The 18,020-nt window shown below is 41.1% G+C and overlaps 1 protein-coding gene across 1 annotated transcript; it reads right to left on the reverse strand.

Moving 5' to 3' along the window:
• Positions 1-490: 490 nt before the first annotated feature.
• Positions 491-17,610, reverse strand: FAM177A1 (family with sequence similarity 177 member A1). Its single transcript, XM_040560020.1, is given in 6 exon segments — positions 491-2,700; positions 3,559-3,638; positions 3,641-3,655; positions 5,323-5,389; positions 13,187-13,363; positions 17,427-17,610. Coding segments are annotated over 6 exon segments (639 nt in total). The 5' UTR covers positions 17,514-17,610; the 3' UTR covers positions 491-2,487.
• Positions 17,611-18,020: the final 410 nt, after the last annotated feature.

Raw genomic sequence — 18,020 nt, forward strand, 5'->3', positions numbered from 1 at the left:
TGCTTCTGAAGAGTTTCCTGGACAGAAATGGAACCACCCTAGCTGTAGGTCTGGTTAAAACTAATCCAAATACCTGTATAAAGGCTTTCACTAACTTAAATTACATAAAATAGTTGCATAGGAGGTTAACTTAACTACAGCTGTAGCTCAGCTATGTAATTAAAGAGTAAGTGTTTTACTGATTTAATGAATTTATGTCAATGTTCCAACTTTCAGATAAAATTAGGCTGCAGGCCAGAAATAGTTGTAGTCCTACACTATTTATTAGGTTGGGTAGTGCTGAACACGTCAAGTACATTAACAAGTACTGCATAAGGTTGTAAGGAAGGGGTGGTGGGGGTGGTGTATCTTGAATTTCAGTGCCTGGATATTCCACTAGGATGTGCGTGACTCAAGAAGAATGCAAAGTGAACAAGCATGTATTCCTGTGTGTAGGCATAAGGTTTTAAAGACCCTGCAGTTTCAAAGGAAAACCCATAGCCAATTTTCAGTTCAAAAATCATATTAAATATAAAATAACCAATTAATGCATTTACAGAAAAATTAAACCATTATGAAAGTAATCACTTTCATACAGTTTGCAAAAAAACTGACGGGAAGGATTAAGTTAAGGCACAGTGAGTAATACAGCATTTTTATACAAAGAAGTTTAGCCCCAAGGCAGTGAGAGCATTTCTGATGCAACAGATAGTTGGGAAAAAAGAAAATACAACTGACATTTTCTCTGCAGAAAAGCAAAGCATCCTTCAGCTCTACAGTTCCTACTCTTGAGCTAGGAGCTGCTTTTATCTTTGCTATGGTACAAGAACTCCCAACACGATGAACCATACTCTCCCTTGCAGCTGTTCAGGGCTATGGAATGATTTTACACAGCTGTCAGCACCCTCTGCATTACAATTCAAAAAGGCAAAGAACAGAGCATCAAAACAGATCAAATAGAGCAGACGACTGGATCTTCCTCAGAAGGTTTGCTGTACTGCTGGAATGCTAGGGGCAGATGAGAAGATAAAGCGTTTGAGTTGTATGGGACGCTATTTCAGGCTGAGAGCTGTTTGAAATACATAACTGAGTTCTGCAAACTAATAGCTGAGCTTCCTGGCCTGTGGTGTTCCAGCAGTCTCCTCAGTTAGCTGGTAGTGGGACCAAGGCCATGCAAGTGTGATGGTGCCCAATATAAACTTTCTCTGAAGCCTCTTCAGGTTTATTTTTAGAAGTCTCAAGGACAAAAACAACAATCCCTACAGTAACTAGTACAGGTCTTCCGCTCATTTATCTACAAACTTTCTGCATAGACAGCGACTGGGACATGGTTGGTTGTCTGCCTGCCAGACTGATACCTGATTGTCCCAAAGCAAACCATTCACCTTCTAAAAGGTAGAAGTAGGATCACAGTCACTGCACTGAAATTCTTTTAATTGAATGGTATTTGGGGCTGGTTAAAAACTGGAGCTACCTGCAAAAACGAGTATTGTTTCACTATCGAAACAAATGCTTTTCATGTTAAAAAAAAGAAGTCATAAGCCTGGTTTTCTAATCTCCAGTTACATATGTATTCTGCACTAGAGGGGAAAAGATACCTGCAGTGGCCCATTCCTTCTTCATAATTAAACATTAACCTTAAAAAGGCTATTTGTTTAATCAAGTACACTCACTCAGGTAACCTATGTTAAAAATAAAGTTTTTGTAGTTAGAGACTAGTACCATACACGATATCCAGTCATTGATTATAATTTAGCAAGACTTCAGTTTACAAGGCCAATTCCGAGCAGGTAAAGAATCTATATTAATTCTTGGATTTGGAGTGACAGCATCTTACACTGATGCTTATTCTGTACTTTGCTACAGCACTATACAGCACAGCTGAGCACTTTTAGCCCCCAAGAGTGCTTGTACTAGTTCATAAATACTTAAGGGTGTTTACAGCCTCCTTTAGAGTTAAAAAAAGAAAAGGAAAGTGTTCCATTAGGCCCTTAAATCTAATTAACGTTAAATCTAACCTCTCTTGTGTTAGTAACAGAAAAAGATACATGCACACAATAGTGACAATAAATAGGGGAATTCAGAAGTGATTATAATGACTTGTGAGTTACAGGACATTGATTCCTATCAATCTATTCATAGAGAGCCAAGTCGCAAACGTGCAGATCAGAAATAGGTGTTCACAAGGAGGAATAGCACTGCATCTGCAATCCACTGTGCCAGACAGCAATTTAAAGGAAAGATATTTTTACTTGCTTTACACAGAAATTCAATTTTAGACCAAATGTTTGTAGTGCAATTTTCATTTTAACTGAAGTGCCAATTTGGCAGAATGCCTCAGCCTTTATTAGGCAGACAGACTGAAGAGACATCACCTAGCTCTCTCCTGATCAATAAGAATGCTGTAAGTTGTATTACACTGAATAAGTATAATCCTATTTTTCCTCCTTATAGCCAGATCGTGACACCTGACACTTCCTATTTCCTACATTATACAGAGCTTTATACTTAGGTAGGGACAGGAACTACATCTTGTTTATTTTCCACAACAGAGTGGCAATCTCCCTCATTTTCAAAGTTTAAATTCACAAATGAAGTACATGTTGTTGATTCAGGCTGGTCTGTCTGGACAGGAGCTTCAGCTTGTGCCTTGTTCTGCTGCTCCTGATGCTGTCTTTCTGCTTCTTCTGATAACTTGTTTTCTTGTTCCTCCTCTTCCTCCTGAAAATAGGTAACCAGATTCGTAAGTTACTGTTTACTTGAAATAAACACCACTTACCTTCCGTAACAACATACCAGTTCTATTGCAAGAAAAGAAAGAATATTTACTCTGCTACAAAACAGTCACTAGTTTATCATAAGATTGGGTGTTTTGTTGTTTTTTTCTCCTCCATAATGGGAATTCTGGAAATAGCCCAAAGTGAAGGATTAAAGTGTGTGACATACAGAAAAAATGACATATATCTAGGTAAGCAGTTTTTAGTCAAAAGTAGCAGTGATAGGTCCACCTTCTATAAAGCACTTTAAACCCTTAATAATTAAAAGCTATTAAAAAAGAAGTATCAAAACTTTAAACGTTTCACATTTCTTCCAAATGAAATTTATTAATTTTTGTATTTTTTTTTACTTTTGCATAAAATACTGGCTATCATTTTAAGTTATGGTTCAGAACAAATGGTAATATAATGTTCAATTTACCCTTGGCACTTTCTATCACACGAAATGGGACAAGTTTCAGAGTTTCAAAGTACACTCACTTTAAGTGAGTAATGTGAGGCAGCTGCCTCTTTAGGAACTGCTCCTTCCAGCTTCCTCACAGCCTTGACTTTAAAACGCATTGTAGAAGAGAAGCAAGTAGAGCAGTGCTCAGGACCCAACAGATAAGCTGGTGAGAAAATGCTAATGGATAAACAAGCATAAATCAAGCATCAAATGAAAACTGAAGGCGAACTAAAAGAGAGGTTCTAAAATTTAACTTCATTTTAGTAAGTATTGCACGAATACAAATTTTATTTTTAAAAATGCCAGGGAAGATAAGTAGGGAGAAAAAAATGTAATAATCCTATTTCACACACATACCTCTTTCTTCATTCTGTAATACTCATCAATAGCATATTGGTATTTTGGTGTGCTTATCCCCAAAACAGATGCAATCTTTCCCCAAGGAAGTCACACACTGAAAATAAAGAGAGGTTTACAAATGATTAGTATCTAGAAGAAAGTTCTTGCACACAGTCCTGCTTTAAAAATTGTCATCTTTCCTGAATGGTTTTTCATAGTTCACTCAAAAGACAAAAGTAAAATCTGCTATGCTAATCTACTTATATATAGTTATTATTAGCTAAATATATTAATAATTGTTCCTTAAGACAGAGAATGAACAAAAAAGGAACATGGAAATCAACAAAAAAAAAAACTTGATAATGGTAGTGTTTGCATTCTACCAGTTCTAGCTTTGTATCCAGGTTTGTTTTGCTAGGGCATCAGTTAAAGTACAAGCTTTTAATTGAACTTTAACTAAAAATTAAGGCTAGATAAAAATACACAGCTACCAACTGTACTGGCAATTCAGTCTAATGATACCAAGCGACTAAAGTTATTTATTGACAGATGTATACTTTAAGCCAGTATCAGTTTTAACAATGATCTGTGTTGCATACTGATGGATTAATTAAATTTTTAGGTGTCAGCTGTCTCATTTTTCAAGCTAGAGGCTACATGCAGTTCTCCTTTGCTAAAACAGGTAGTGCAGTCAGAAGGATGGAATAGGTGGGCTTAGGTCAGTCAGTCTCTCTACCATGATGACAGCTAAAGCACCGATCCTTGAATAAAAGCAAGCAAGAAATCAAATATATTGCACTTCAAATTAAAAATTTGCCCTGAGGATGTGAATGAGTTAGTCATCTTCAGAGAAAACAGAAGTCAGAAACTGATTGGCTCCGCGAGTATTCAGTCATTTTACAGGCAACCTTACAGACAGAGCTCTTGCAAAAGACCAGTTCAAATGACAAAGTTCAATGACACTGAAGTGAGATGGAAATATGTAGCAATCTTCAAATTCTTAAAAACTTCTGAAAAAAAGGAAAGCAATATCTACCATTGTGTATGAGGAAAAGATATGCAATGAATAGGATTACACTGTACATTAAGGTGCTTCTACAAACAATAAAAATCAATAGGATAGACTGTCAATAGTTTAAATTGAGGCTGTACAATCACGGAAATCCCACAAATAGTTGTCAATATACAATACACATCTTTACAATTTGGGAGGAACACAGATTATGACAAGCACTCTAAGCAAAATTTTATGAGGTCCCCAGGTCAATGAAAATTCTGTGTAGTGAGTTTAAGACTCTTGACAATAGCCCTATTTTTGTTTATTTTGCAACTTCAGCAGCCTGTTGTAAAGCACAAGACTAGGTGTGCTTTTGAGATACGTTCCAGTTTAAGTCTTCATAAAAAATCAATTTAGTTAGGTCAAACAGCATTCTTTTCAGATAAAATCACTCAAAATGGTTATATAAGAGAAGCTGAAATAAATCCCTTGCCAACATCACCATCACTCCATATGGACAAAAAGAGAAAAATTGAAGTGTTCATCAAAAGGATTTTTCTGTTCATTCTTCATTCAACAGTTGTTGATTGAAAATAAATTAATAAATAAAATTAGTGCTAAAGACAAGAGATTATGTCTGCACAGAAAAAAATAAATAAAATAAAACCACAATCTTATTCATTCTTTTGAAAAATTGACTGGTAGATCACAAAGATGATTTACAGCCCATCAAAGTGACTCAATATCCCTTCACGGCTTTACGTGAGAATTAAATAAAGCAATACCTGATAAGGTTGATGTGGCAACTCTTAGCATATGAAACCACAAGTAGGGTCCCCATGTGAGCGTTGTCTGTAACAACAAAACTAGTATCAGTACGTATAGCTGTAAGTTCATGGTACATAATAACACACGTGAAAGCTCAGACAGAGAAGAAAGATCTGTGACACTGCCTGTTTGCCAGCTACCACGGTATTTTTGCTTTGTAGTAAGTCTAGGCAAGACATACATGAAGCAAAGTATCACCATAAGATAGAAAGATGACCACTGTTATATCTGGGAACATTCATTTCACTGTTTTTTGTTTCCTACCCCCAGACTTGGGAAACAGCAAGCATCCAGCTCAATCCCAAGATAATTCTTATAACTATAAAGGCCTTTTCATAACCTTCTGAATTCTGTCAGACCAAACAGAGAAGTGGGTTAACCAAGTATTTCCTGGTTATAATAACGAGAGAACTATGAGAGACAGTTTAAAAAATAAACAAGCAAAACAACACTTCAAAATGGTCGTAATGAAGAAGCTGCTTCCATGTATTTAAATACAGATATGAATTATCATTTGGAACTGTACCTGACGAACAAAACTAGGAACAGTGAGGGAGGGAGTCACCGGTGGCCCTGTGAGGGAGCAGCGGACAGGGCTGATTAGTAAAGGGCCTAGGATGATGTGAAGGGAAGGAAACACCAAATCAACAAACCAGGGCTTCAGCTGTCACCTCAAGCATTTGCATGTAGGCAAGGAAGTGCTTTCAAGGCACCATTCTGGAGGGAAAAAAAAAAGAAAGAAAGAAAAAAAAAAGGAAAAAGGAAACACTCCTCCTGTGAAATCAACACGCTGGGGTGCCTGTCTGAAGTGCCTGGGCACGAAGGCACACAGCATGGGGAGTAACCACAAGGAGCTGGAGATCTGCCTGCAACTGCAGGGCTAGGGCCTTGCTGGGATCACGGAGACACGGTGGGATGGTCTCGTGACAGGAGCGCTGCAATAGATGGAGACAGGCTCATCAAGAAGGACACGCTGGGAAGCAGATGATGGGGAGCTGCCATTTGTGTGAGCAGCTGCAGTGCACGGAGCTCTGCCGGGGGATGGATAAGGAGCCAGCTGAGAGCTTATGGGTAAGGATTAAAGAACTAATTATGGGTGCCGTCCTCATGTATCTGCTATAGGGCACCTGACCAGGAAGAACACGTGGATGAGGCCTTCTACAGACAGCTAGAAGCAGCCTCACATTTGCAGGCCCTGCACCTCATGGGGACTTCAACCCCCCGACACCTGCTGGAGGAGCACCATAGCAGGTACCTTGAGAGAACTGATGACAACTTCCTGACACAAGTGACAGAGGAGCCAACAAGGAAAGGTGCTCTACTGGACCTCATACACACAAAGGAGGAAGAACTCATTGGGGTTGTGAAGGCTCTAGGCAGTGTCAGCTGCAGTGACTGTGAGGTGGTGGAGTTCAGGATCCTGAGAGGAGGGAGCAGAGCAAACACCAAATCACAACTCTGGGCTTCAGGAGAGCAGACTTTGACCTCTTCAGGGATCTGCTTGGAAAAGTTCCCTGGGCAAAGGCCCTAGAGGGAAGAGGGGCCCAGGAACGCTGGATGATATTCAGAGATCATCTCCTCCAAGCTCATGAGCAATCCATCCCAAAAAGTAGGAAGTCAGGCAAATATGCCAGCAGGCCTGTGTGGATGAATGAGGAGCTCCTGTCCAAACTCAGTCATAGAAAGGGACTATACAGAGGTGGAAGCAGGGACAGATAATGTCGGAAGAATATAAAGCAGCCTGAGCACGAGGGGACATGATTAGGAAAGCCAAAGTGCATCTGGACTTAAAGGGCAAGAAGAAGGGCTTCTGTAAGTTCCTCAGTAGCAAAAGGAAGTTGTGGGGCCACTGCTGAATGGGACAAGGGCTCTGGTGACACAGGACACGGAAAAGGTTGCGGTAGTGAAAGCCATCTTCACCTCAGTGTTTACTAGTAAGACTGGTCTTCAGAAATCTAGAGGACTGAGGGAAGGTGTAGCATAAGGAAAAGCATGGACGAGGATCAGCTTACAGAATACTCAAGCTAACTGGACATATGTGAATTCAGGAGCCCTGATGGGATGCACCACTGCTAAGATGATAAAGGGACTGGAGCATCTCTCACGTGAGGGAAGGATAAGAGAGCTGGGGCTGTTTAGCCTTGAGAAGAGAAAGCTCAGGGGAAATCTCATCAATGTGTACAATCTGTCAAGCCAGAAACTCAAGCTGGGCAGGCAGAAAAAAGACAGATGCTATATATTTTTGGCAGTGGGTATGGAAAATATCCTGCCAAGGTAAAAGTGTAAGCAAAACCAGCTGCTATCCTGCTTACACAAAAGCACCTCCAGCTTGTTGATTACGTACTCAGTTGGCAGACGGGCTAACGACAATCATTTCTCAGTTTGTTCAGTTGAAGAAGTCAAGAAAAGTGCTGGAAAAGCTTGTTGCCACAGGTGCAAATAATGGCATTGACAAGCCTCTGTACAATCCTTCGTAACAAGGTGACAAGGTTAAAAAGCATTCACACAGTGCAAAGGACAAACAAAGGCCTGCTGTGCAGCAGTAAGCAAGAAGCTACAAGAGTCCCCTTAACATTTAAGGATAAAAAGAGAAGCTGAGCTCCAACGTGACAGAAGTAAATCAGACACAGAATATTCTAACGTACTATTGTAGTACCACAAACATAAAATTTGAGACTCTGCAGGCACAGAGATGCTTTCTATTTCCTCTATTTTCCCACTATAATTAAAGAACAGCTTGGTATGTTAGAAGTACTTCTAAGTTCAACTTTGTAGAAACCTCTGCTTTCTGACAACGTGTCTCTAGCCCAACCAGACACTTCTTCACTCATGTCTTTCTGTGATTCTGTGATGTCCAGTGTTGCTTTGCTGGTCCCGGTAATTTAAAAAAGGAGCATTCTTTCAAGCATCTCAAAAGGCAATATAAAACCAAGAGAAGCTACTTTATGAAAATTAAGCAGTAAAAATTAAATGTTTTGTAGAGTAAACCACTAAGAACAAGCAGGAACATGGGAACACATCTGGGAGAAACAACCCTCCTCTTTTTTTTTTTTTCCCTCAAGGTAAGTTTGGGTAGCACCTCAGAGACCTAAGCAAGAATGGCAAATATGAGGCGAGAAGAGATACTGGAGAGAACAAGAACCTTGTGGAATGTTATGGGTGATATGAAGTGAAGTGTTATGCAAAAGGTCAGTACAAACTAATCCTCTGTGATGTAGCTTTAATGCATTGAATGACACTGGAAAATGGCACCAAAGTCAGGTCTTATTAATGGTTGGTAAGAACCACATGCCCTGATGCTGTGCATCAATCTCCTTCAGCCAGAGGAATGGCTTCAATCAAAACAAAGACACAGTAGTACTGTACTTCTTGAATGGAATATAGGACACCAGTGTATTAGGAGGCAATAGTATTTCTCCTAGCATCATTCTACTCTTAAGTATATGTTTCTGCAATGCTTAACTATACTGTTCTGCTATCATGAGTTCATTTTGCTGTTTAAAATAGAAAACATAATACTTGCTACACTCAGCTTTTAAAGTACAAAACATCTTAATGTACAGTTCTAATCTGACACTCAGCCATAATATGATCTGTCCAAATCTACCTCCAGAAGGTGTTGGTGTACTGCAATTTAAGTAGGACTAACATAATGAATTCAACAACCAAGAGGGCTATGATTCAGTAACAACATGATACTGTTTCCTAGTATGGGGCTGCTGAAGGGAAAAGATGCACTCAGAAGCTCAGCAGAGTGTGTACCATATAAACAATCCACATCTATATTTATTTTTGCCAGATTTCAGTCCCTAGTAACATTTGAACTTTCCAAATAATTTATTTTTTTGTTTTGTTTTTGTTTGTTTGTTTGTTGGCAGAGAAAATGGCAAAAGGAGGTAAAGAATCATTTCCCATTTTAAGAAAAAATAAGTTATGTTTTTGAGAGTTGAATACCACCAAATAGATATTTTTTTTCATTGTTTCCTGTGTCAAGACTCATTTTAAATGAGTTAAATTAATGACTGGTCATTGCTATAATAGGTCCTTCAGTGTATACACACCAGGTAGAACTGTGGCAACTAACAGAAGCCAGTGAAAACAAGATTCAGGAACACATACTCCCTCCTTCATCAAAAAAGCTTCTATGATATTATGAACAGCTATTATTAAGTCATTAACTATTTTTCTACCTCGTTACAGAATTTTTAAAATGAAATTAGAGTTTGAGAGTCCTCAACAGCATAAAAACAATGCTTTTTTGCTGCCTGAAGTTAAGCTCCTTTTAACTACAGGATATCACGATAATTTTCCTGTAAGAACGTGTTTCAGTCTTTCCAAGCACTGAAGGTTAACAAAATTACATCTGTTTTGGAGCTCTGTCACAGAAATGTTCTCAGGATGAATTCTAAGATTAAAATCAACAGTTATATGTTGCTTATAGATGCTCTGCAAAGGCTTAGACTCCACATTCTGCTTACTCATGCAACCAAGACTCCATAGCAAGCGGCACTCCAGGGATAAACAGAAAGATTACCTTCTAGAACAGGTTAGAGAAATTTAATTTCTTCTTCTAATTAAAACAAAACAAAAAAGAACTTATAAAGCAAGGTTTTGGTGGACAGAAGCAAAAGATTTTAAAGTGTAAGCATCTCAATTTTTTGATAGAAGATTCAGTTAAAGCATTTACAATCATCAAAGGGGCAAAGGAGAACACTAATAACACAGAATGCTATTATCTAAAAACAAAAACAACCACAGAAAAATTTAGTAAGCATGCCCTGTGTTCTGGATTCAACTCACTCTTAAAAAAACAAAACAAAACACCACAACAAAAGGACACTCCAGTCCAAAAATGTAAATAACCTGAACACTGACCTACGGAAGTGCTGGAATCGTTGTTTCAAAGCAAAGCCTAAGACTCAGTACTTTATGAGAATTTGTTTAGTTACGAGTGACACCAGTCCATCACAGTGAGTTCTTTAGTTGTCATATTACCAGAATATACACATGCTACTTTGCTTAGCAAGAAAGTCATTGTCATCATCTGCTTAGCTCTAAAGCGTAATTAAACCAAGGTAGTTACTGCAGAAGTTTCTTTACAATATGTCAAAACATTTGTTTCTCTTAAACTCAATTGAGAACCTGCTTGTATGCCAATACCAGCTGAGCTTCGAATTTTCATGATGTAAAGTTTCTATTCAAAATATTAATGTGCTTTTTCTAAAAATAAATTGGACCAGAAACAGCTATTATTTGCAACGTACTTTTTTGTATCCCAACTGAGATAACAAGTTTTAGACATGCTGGTCCCAGCAAACTGACTATTTAATTGCTTTTATAGAAATCCTACAATAAAAACATTTTTAAGGCAGCTGTTGGCTAAAACATCAAAGCTCAGCTTGGACTAACATTTCTTCAATTCACTGGCTCAGTTGGGATACACGAAGCATACAGCAGATAAGCTAAACTTCACTTAATGGCAACCCTTGGTCTAATCAAGTTTATTCTGTCAAGGTAAAAAGCAATGCACAATAAGGCATGCTGTGCTCCACAATAAAATGTTCAGCCTTGGAAGGTCCTTTTAGTAAAAAATGTAATAAAAACTAAATATTTCATAAACTATGTAAGTGGAATAAAGCAATCTTAACTATGCCATACAATATACTTTCAGGTATTCAGAATAAAATCCATATTAGGAAAGCAGGAGAATGATCGCACAGAATTCCTGGCTCTTGTGAATATTTGCAGGTTTTTTAGTTAAGTGTCCATTTGTACAGCAGTGTGTACTCCTCTGGCCTCACAACACATACAGTCCCCTGAGGCTTCCATCATGGTGAAACTGTTCTACTGAGGGGAAATGACAGAGAAATTATACTGATCTGGTCCTCTGCTAACTATAGTTGGAACAAAACAAATCTCTTTGTACACATCCATGGATATCTGACACAACCTGCACAGTGGGGAACAGTTCTGACTCCAAAGATACCTGTATGTTGAGCAAGTTTCATAGTTCTTGCACTTCTTTGAACAGAACCTCAAAGACAAAAGGAAAACAAACAAAAAACTCACCCAGCAAGACAGCTTAACATCTATTCATTGTTGATAAGTTTAGTACATTTATTTTCAATAATGATACTTTAAATCATGTATAAAGCTCATATGCATTTCTATACTGATACACCTGCTCTCAGGCTAACATTACTTTTCCTTGTACACAAGAACAGCCTAATAAGAAAGAGATGGCAGTGCCACCAGGCCATCAAGATTAAATGCAACAACTTTACTCAGGAGCCCCAGTCCCAGCTTTCTACAGTCTCATTGCAGCTCAGTCCTCAAACTACTACTTTTTCTTCAAGGTAAATGAATTTTACAGAGGGGGAAAAAAATTGATTGACAGTCCTTCCCAAAGCAAGCTCCTCGTGGCCACACCACTTTCTCAGAACATAACAGGCAGGAAGTCAAACTCCACTGCAATCCCCCCAAGAAATCCCAGCTCTCCTGGAAGGATGCACACATAAATACAGTAAATAGTGAGCTTCATACACGACATTTCTTAAGCACCGATTCCCAGACTCTGGTGCATGAGTCATTGCGACAACAATGCTTACGTGAGGTAGGAAGCAGCACCAGTTTCTGTGCATGCCAAGGCTCTTATCAAAGTGTGGGAACAAGCAACTCTAAACAGGCATTTGCCTCCAATGTGCAATCGGGCAGGACTGGCTGCTGCACAAAGCAGTAACTCCCAACCACTTCACTGTACTCAGCACATAGGGAAGGATCCAGCCAATTTCAGGGGTTCCACCTCTAACTTCAGTACAGGCAAACAAGGCAAGGGAGGGCCAGAAAGGGAGTCCTGAAGGCAGGCAGGGAACAGGACCGCAGACCCAGTTTATGGAGGACAGAATTGTAGGAGGGTAGAGAAAAGAGGTAGTTGGAACACCAGTTTGTAGGGCTGTCATAAAAGAAACATGAGACTGGGGGTGTGGAAAGATGAAGAGATGGATGTGTATCTTCTCTGAGACTGACTGCCAAAAGGCACGGAGCTGCTTCCTCCAGTGCGCTGCTGCTGGGGTTGCAAATCTCTGGGCTACGAAACACATCGTCAGACACTCCAACAGAATAAAACAGGTGATATACTTCATTTTACCTCTAAGTGTAGATACCAAATCATTGACAAAAAGGGAAATGTTTTTGTTTTTAGTAGCCATAAAATGCACTATTAGAGACAGCTTTAATTGTCCTAACTTCACTGAGATTCGGACCAACACACGGAGATGTCATTCAGCTTGAACAAATCTTAACAGTTTAAAACACAGAAGGACTTCATATACGTGGACTAGGCAGATCCCTTAAAACCTGTTTTTGATGTATCATGAAGTTTTCCTATACTTCTGCAAATCATCCGTTTCTTTCCTTTGTACACTCCTTTAATTGCTGGTATGCTAACACTAAATTACAAGCTCAACTCTCCACTGCCAACGAAGATAAGAAAAAATGCCCTCCCAACTGATTTTTTCAAATGACAGTGTGAATAAAAGAGACACCGAGCAAATATTATCAAAGGGGGAAATTCTGGAGAGGACAGATTAGAACTGTGAAGAAATTAAACCCATTCTAATTAGCAGGGCTATTTCAGTGAGGGAGAGCTGCGGGACAAAACTTCTCAGAATACTTCTCTGAGATTTCTCAGTGCCTAGAGGCAATCGAATTTACTGAATCTTTAATGCACCAAATCACATTTGTGACATAAAAATTAAAGGATAAAATGCAGGTAATTATACAATAAACCAGAAGCAGCAATTTATCAACCAAAGTACCTACAGGATCTACGGGAGGCAACAGGTCTTTCTTCTCTTGTTCATCTTCCTCTTCATCTGTGCTGTATTCTTCCATTGTTTCTCCACTTGCAAAATGAATAACCCTTCTGGGAACTTTCTTCTTCTTCCCTATGACACCCAGCTCCACATTCTCAAAGCCTCTATCTCCATTTGCAAGTTGCTATAATGAAGAAAAAAATCATTATCTCAAGTACACTTCCTTGCAATAAGCTGCAAAACTGTAAGAGTTCCCCCTTAAAAAACTTCATGAGGTATTTAAAGAATTTTAGGTTGTTTACCATATTCAATGGATATATCTAAGAGCTTGGCAGATAGGACTGAAACATTATTCTTTGCAGATACATAAAAAATTATCTATTCACTAGAAACAACAAAAAGATAAGTGCCTTCATTGCAGCACAGACAGGTGGTTTTAAAAAATGGCTATTCTGACAGAACGCTGTTATGTAAGAGTTCCTTAGCAGAACACTTTAAATAACTTGATGAGCTCATAAGTGTTAATATTTAAGCGTCCTGTTGGTTTCTGAATTAGTATCTACTGAAGTGAATTGAGTAACTCAGAGGCTATAGCCACCTCTTTGCAAGTTTAGCCAGAAACCTCTAACTCTAAAGAAAACCGAGTGAAGGATAACTAAGCCGCCAGGCTCAAGCTTTAGAAAGATGCCTCAAGGAATCTGCCTCTCTGGGCTTTCATCAGCAACCATCATCAGTACAAGGGACCATGCGAAAAGAAGAACACTTAATTTGGCGTGTAAGGGCAAAAAGAAAAGCACAATGTCTAGTTTTGTTCCTCGAGCTGCTGAATACTACAATGCCATCTTCGAGCCACAAGCATTAGAAAAAATATACTCCTAGTTCAAAGGCCAATCAATAATTCTTTAGGCTAATAACTCCCACAGACAGAGAATTTTAGTAAGGTTTTGTATTGTATCTATCAAAATAGAGTCTATATCTTGGTAGAGCTTTTACATACTACTGCAACAAATGCAAAAACTGTTTTGAAAACATGTCTGTCACACAGAGAAGGACACAGAAGACAGGAAATGTTAGCCACACATTTTTAATGTACCGTGAAGGTTTTTAAAAATGCATGAATTCATGTAATTTAAAAGCACGGCATAAGAAACTTGTGGAAGGAAATGTGTGTAGGCACACACAGAATTAAGGCTGCATAAAACGGACACGTTCCAATTTTTGACTTCTTGTCTATGCAACCCTAGCAGTCTTCACAGATCACAAATCAAAATTACTACTAAAATACGTATTTTTATCACACAGTTGTAAGATAACCCTTAATCATTATGGGCACAGTATCGCCCTTCCTGACACTTGTGCTGCATTACATAAATTAGCCTTGCAACACAGAAAGGCTCAGTTAGCTAGGATAATCAGGGGACACGGTATAGCGGGGCAGGCGAAGGGAGAGGAGAGCAGAACTGCTGCCTTCATTTCAGGCAATAGATTTTTCTCATGCCCACAGAGCAGAGGGAGGGAATATAAAGATCATGTGCCAAGCCCGACGATGTGGAGAGGGAGTACACACATTCATCATCCTTCCTAGCCCTCGTACAGCCGCTTCAGAAAACTGCAAGTCATTTCAGCTTCCTGGAGTGTTTCTTAGCTACCGTGGCACATTGTGTGTGTTTTCCTAGAGGAGCAGAGCAGAATAAAGTGACAAGTTTTCCAAAGTATAATCCAGCTGAAACGGCCTCATGTTTTCATGCAGGAACACAAAACTGACTGTGCTGGGCCTAGTGCATTCTCTCTGCTGAGTTTCAGTCTTGGAAACACAGCAGTGGCAGAACAACAAAGCTACAAAAATATGAATGCTGAAAAAAGCAAAACAGCCTAAGTACAGGGAGCATCCCTTGCTGCCACTGGAAAAGCAGAGACCACTTACTGCAAGTCAGCTGTGTCTTTTTTGGAGCATAAAGCACCACAGAATCAGTCTCTTATGAAAATTTCACACTCTTTTATTGGCATAGTATGGTGATTTCATTGTTCATGTTTAGTCACAGTACTGAGGAGCACTATTTCTTGTGACACAGCATCACAAGTATTATTGTAATTAATAATCACAAGCAGCATAAACCCTCGCCTACAAGCTCCTCTAAAGGCACAGTCTTCTGCTGATTTTGATTCATTTAACTCAAATACTTCAAACATGTTTTAACTTAGAAAAATACTGTAGTTAATATTTAAAGTTTAAAAAGCGGGCTTTAATTCCCTGGTTGTGGAAACTGTACACTTTTCAACCCATCCCACACGCCACTTACACTACCTACAGTGAGAAGCTCAGCACAGCTGGCACCAGTACAAAGTTTCAGACAAATGCAGCAGTTCAAGACAATAAGGATTCATCAAGGAATGATGAATCCAGTTTCCCTTGGTAATCTGGTTCAGAGTCCTAAATTATTAAATAAAATAAAACACGTCAGCTCTTGCTTTGGTTATTACACGTCCAACAAACCCGGATGCTTGTTCTACTCATCACAGCAGCATTTGTTCTTTTTAATTTTTATACACACAGCACCAATAAAAGCCAACTCTCCAGCTGCAAGCAGAAAGTCCAGCATCAGTAAATTTTATTCATCTTTCCAACACAGTCTACCCAAAAACGTGGCAATGCAGATCTATTCCCTAAGTATCATCCAGGTTCACTTTACAGCCAAACAGTACATTATTTTCTGCTTGAGGCTTTCTTTTTGAGTGCGATCTTTCTTTTCCAGTACACGAGGTCATTACATAGACTGTCCTTCAACTACACAGCTCTGCTCAGGTTGCCATCTCATTTTTTTCCACAAGCCTATCCCCCTCCAACACATTATATAGGTCTTGAAAGGCTCAGCAGCTGACATAACCTCACACTATACAAGTATTTACTGTGGCTTCTATGCTGTCAGCTTTGTGTCAACACAAGGGCCAGTTACCTTTGTGCTTTCTGCCACACTAGCTAACGCTGTGAAGATACTCCGTGAATGCTTTAAAGCTACTTCCCTTTCCTTTCAAATGCCCTCTTGGAATTTTTCTTCGTTTTATGGCTTCCCCATAAACCTCGCCTGTCAGAAAGTCACATCCAGAGCTGCTGTTCCTCATTAACCATCTTTTCATCTCCTCGCCTACCTCACCCTTTGGCCAGAAACACAACGAGAGCAGGGAACATTGTGGCCCTGTTGGTACAATATCCAGCACAATGGAATTTAAGTCCACAATCAAAATGCCAAAACAAATAAGCTACAATTAAGGATGAGGTGTGCCAGGACACCTGCAGCTAGTGGGGCTCGATACAACTAACACAAGGCAATGCAATAACCTCAAGTCTTGTCGAAGAAAAGCAACCAGCAATAAGGAGAAGAAACTACTCACTTTGTCACCTTCTCATCTGTCAGAAGCTGGTGCCGTATACAAGAGCTTTTGTTCCAAAATGCCAAAGCCTGTGACATCCGCTCTCCTTCAGAAAAACGAGTAATTCGGTTTGCACAGATCTACCGATCTGACAGCGCCAGTTACTCGAAGGCTGCTAATACCTATTGAGAAATATTTCTATCCCTGCTATCTTGCCTGCCTTACCGGTTTCGTTTTGTATTACTTTTTTTTTTGGGGGGGGGGGGCTAGGTATTTTTTTGGTTGGTGTTTTTTGTTTTGGACTGTTTTTTGGCGTACTGCTTGACTTTCTGACACTGTGTTTTAAATGAAATTAAAAAGCAAGGGTATTTTGGAAGCAGATGACAAAATAGGAGAGTCGGAAGAGAACTATAAGAAACCCCGGGCGCCGCAAGCACCAGCACAAGGAGCTCGGGCGCAGCACACGCAGGCATTGGGGATAAAGCCCGCAGCAGGGGACGCACGGAGCCGGCCAGGGCGAAGTGTCTCGGAGCCTGCCAGGCCCTCTCCGGCACGCCTGCCAACTTGACCGCGCCGCCCGGGAGCGGAGACCCGTCTTAATGCAATATTTATCAGGCCCGTTTGTAAGAGGCGTTGTTTGACAGGTGAAACACAAGACACCGAGCCGCGTGCCCGCCCTGCAGGCTGTAAGCACAGCTCACTGGAAGGACACGCTTCCTTCCTCCTTTTCCTCCTCCTCCTCCTCCTCCCCCCGCACCCCGGATCCCCGTCTCCTGCCCACCCAGCCCCGGCCCTGCCCGCCGGGCTCGGGGCACGCAACGCCCCGCAAATGGCCGCCCTCCCCGCCGAGCTCCGGCCTCCCCGGCCCCGCTCCTTACCGGCTCGGGCTCCATGGCGCAGGCGGCAGCCGCGGGGCCGGCGGCGGGGGCGCAGTACAGGGTGATGGCGGACAGCCCCTGCTCCATCTCCCTCCCGCCCGCCGAGGCGCCGGGGGAGGGCGGCAGCGGGCCCGCCGCGGCCCAGGGAGGCGAGCAGCCGGGCGGCACCGCCCGCCACACCGCCCGCCGGGGCGGGGCAGGGACCGAGGGCAGGCCGCCGGGGCCTGCCGGGCCGCCCTGCTCCGCGATGCCCCTCGGGGGTCCGAGGGGAGCCCCATGGCCCCGCCGAGAGGGGAAGGGAGCCCGCTGTAACGCGCCTCTCATCGTCCCGGAGAAAGAAATGCAGAGCGAGGGTGTCCCGGCCCCTGGGGTTTGAGTCAGTGAAAATAACACGTATTCCCAGCAGGCAGGGAGAAGTGTTTCGAGTCAGGTAACTGGTTTGCTCTGAGCCGGGAGCTGACCGTCCTCAGCCTCCCAGCGCTGTGCTGAGCGCCCACTGGCAGCCGCCTGCCCGGCCCTCATGCCTGGCCAGAGCTGACCGAGGCAAAAGGCACAGACACTGCCAACAAGCAGAGAAGCCAGCTGGAGGAGGAG

Source organism: Cygnus olor, chromosome 5, assembly GCF_009769625.2.
Source record: "Cygnus olor isolate bCygOlo1 chromosome 5, bCygOlo1.pri.v2, whole genome shotgun sequence".
Classification (NCBI taxonomy): domain Eukaryota; kingdom Metazoa; phylum Chordata; class Aves; order Anseriformes; family Anatidae; genus Cygnus; species Cygnus olor.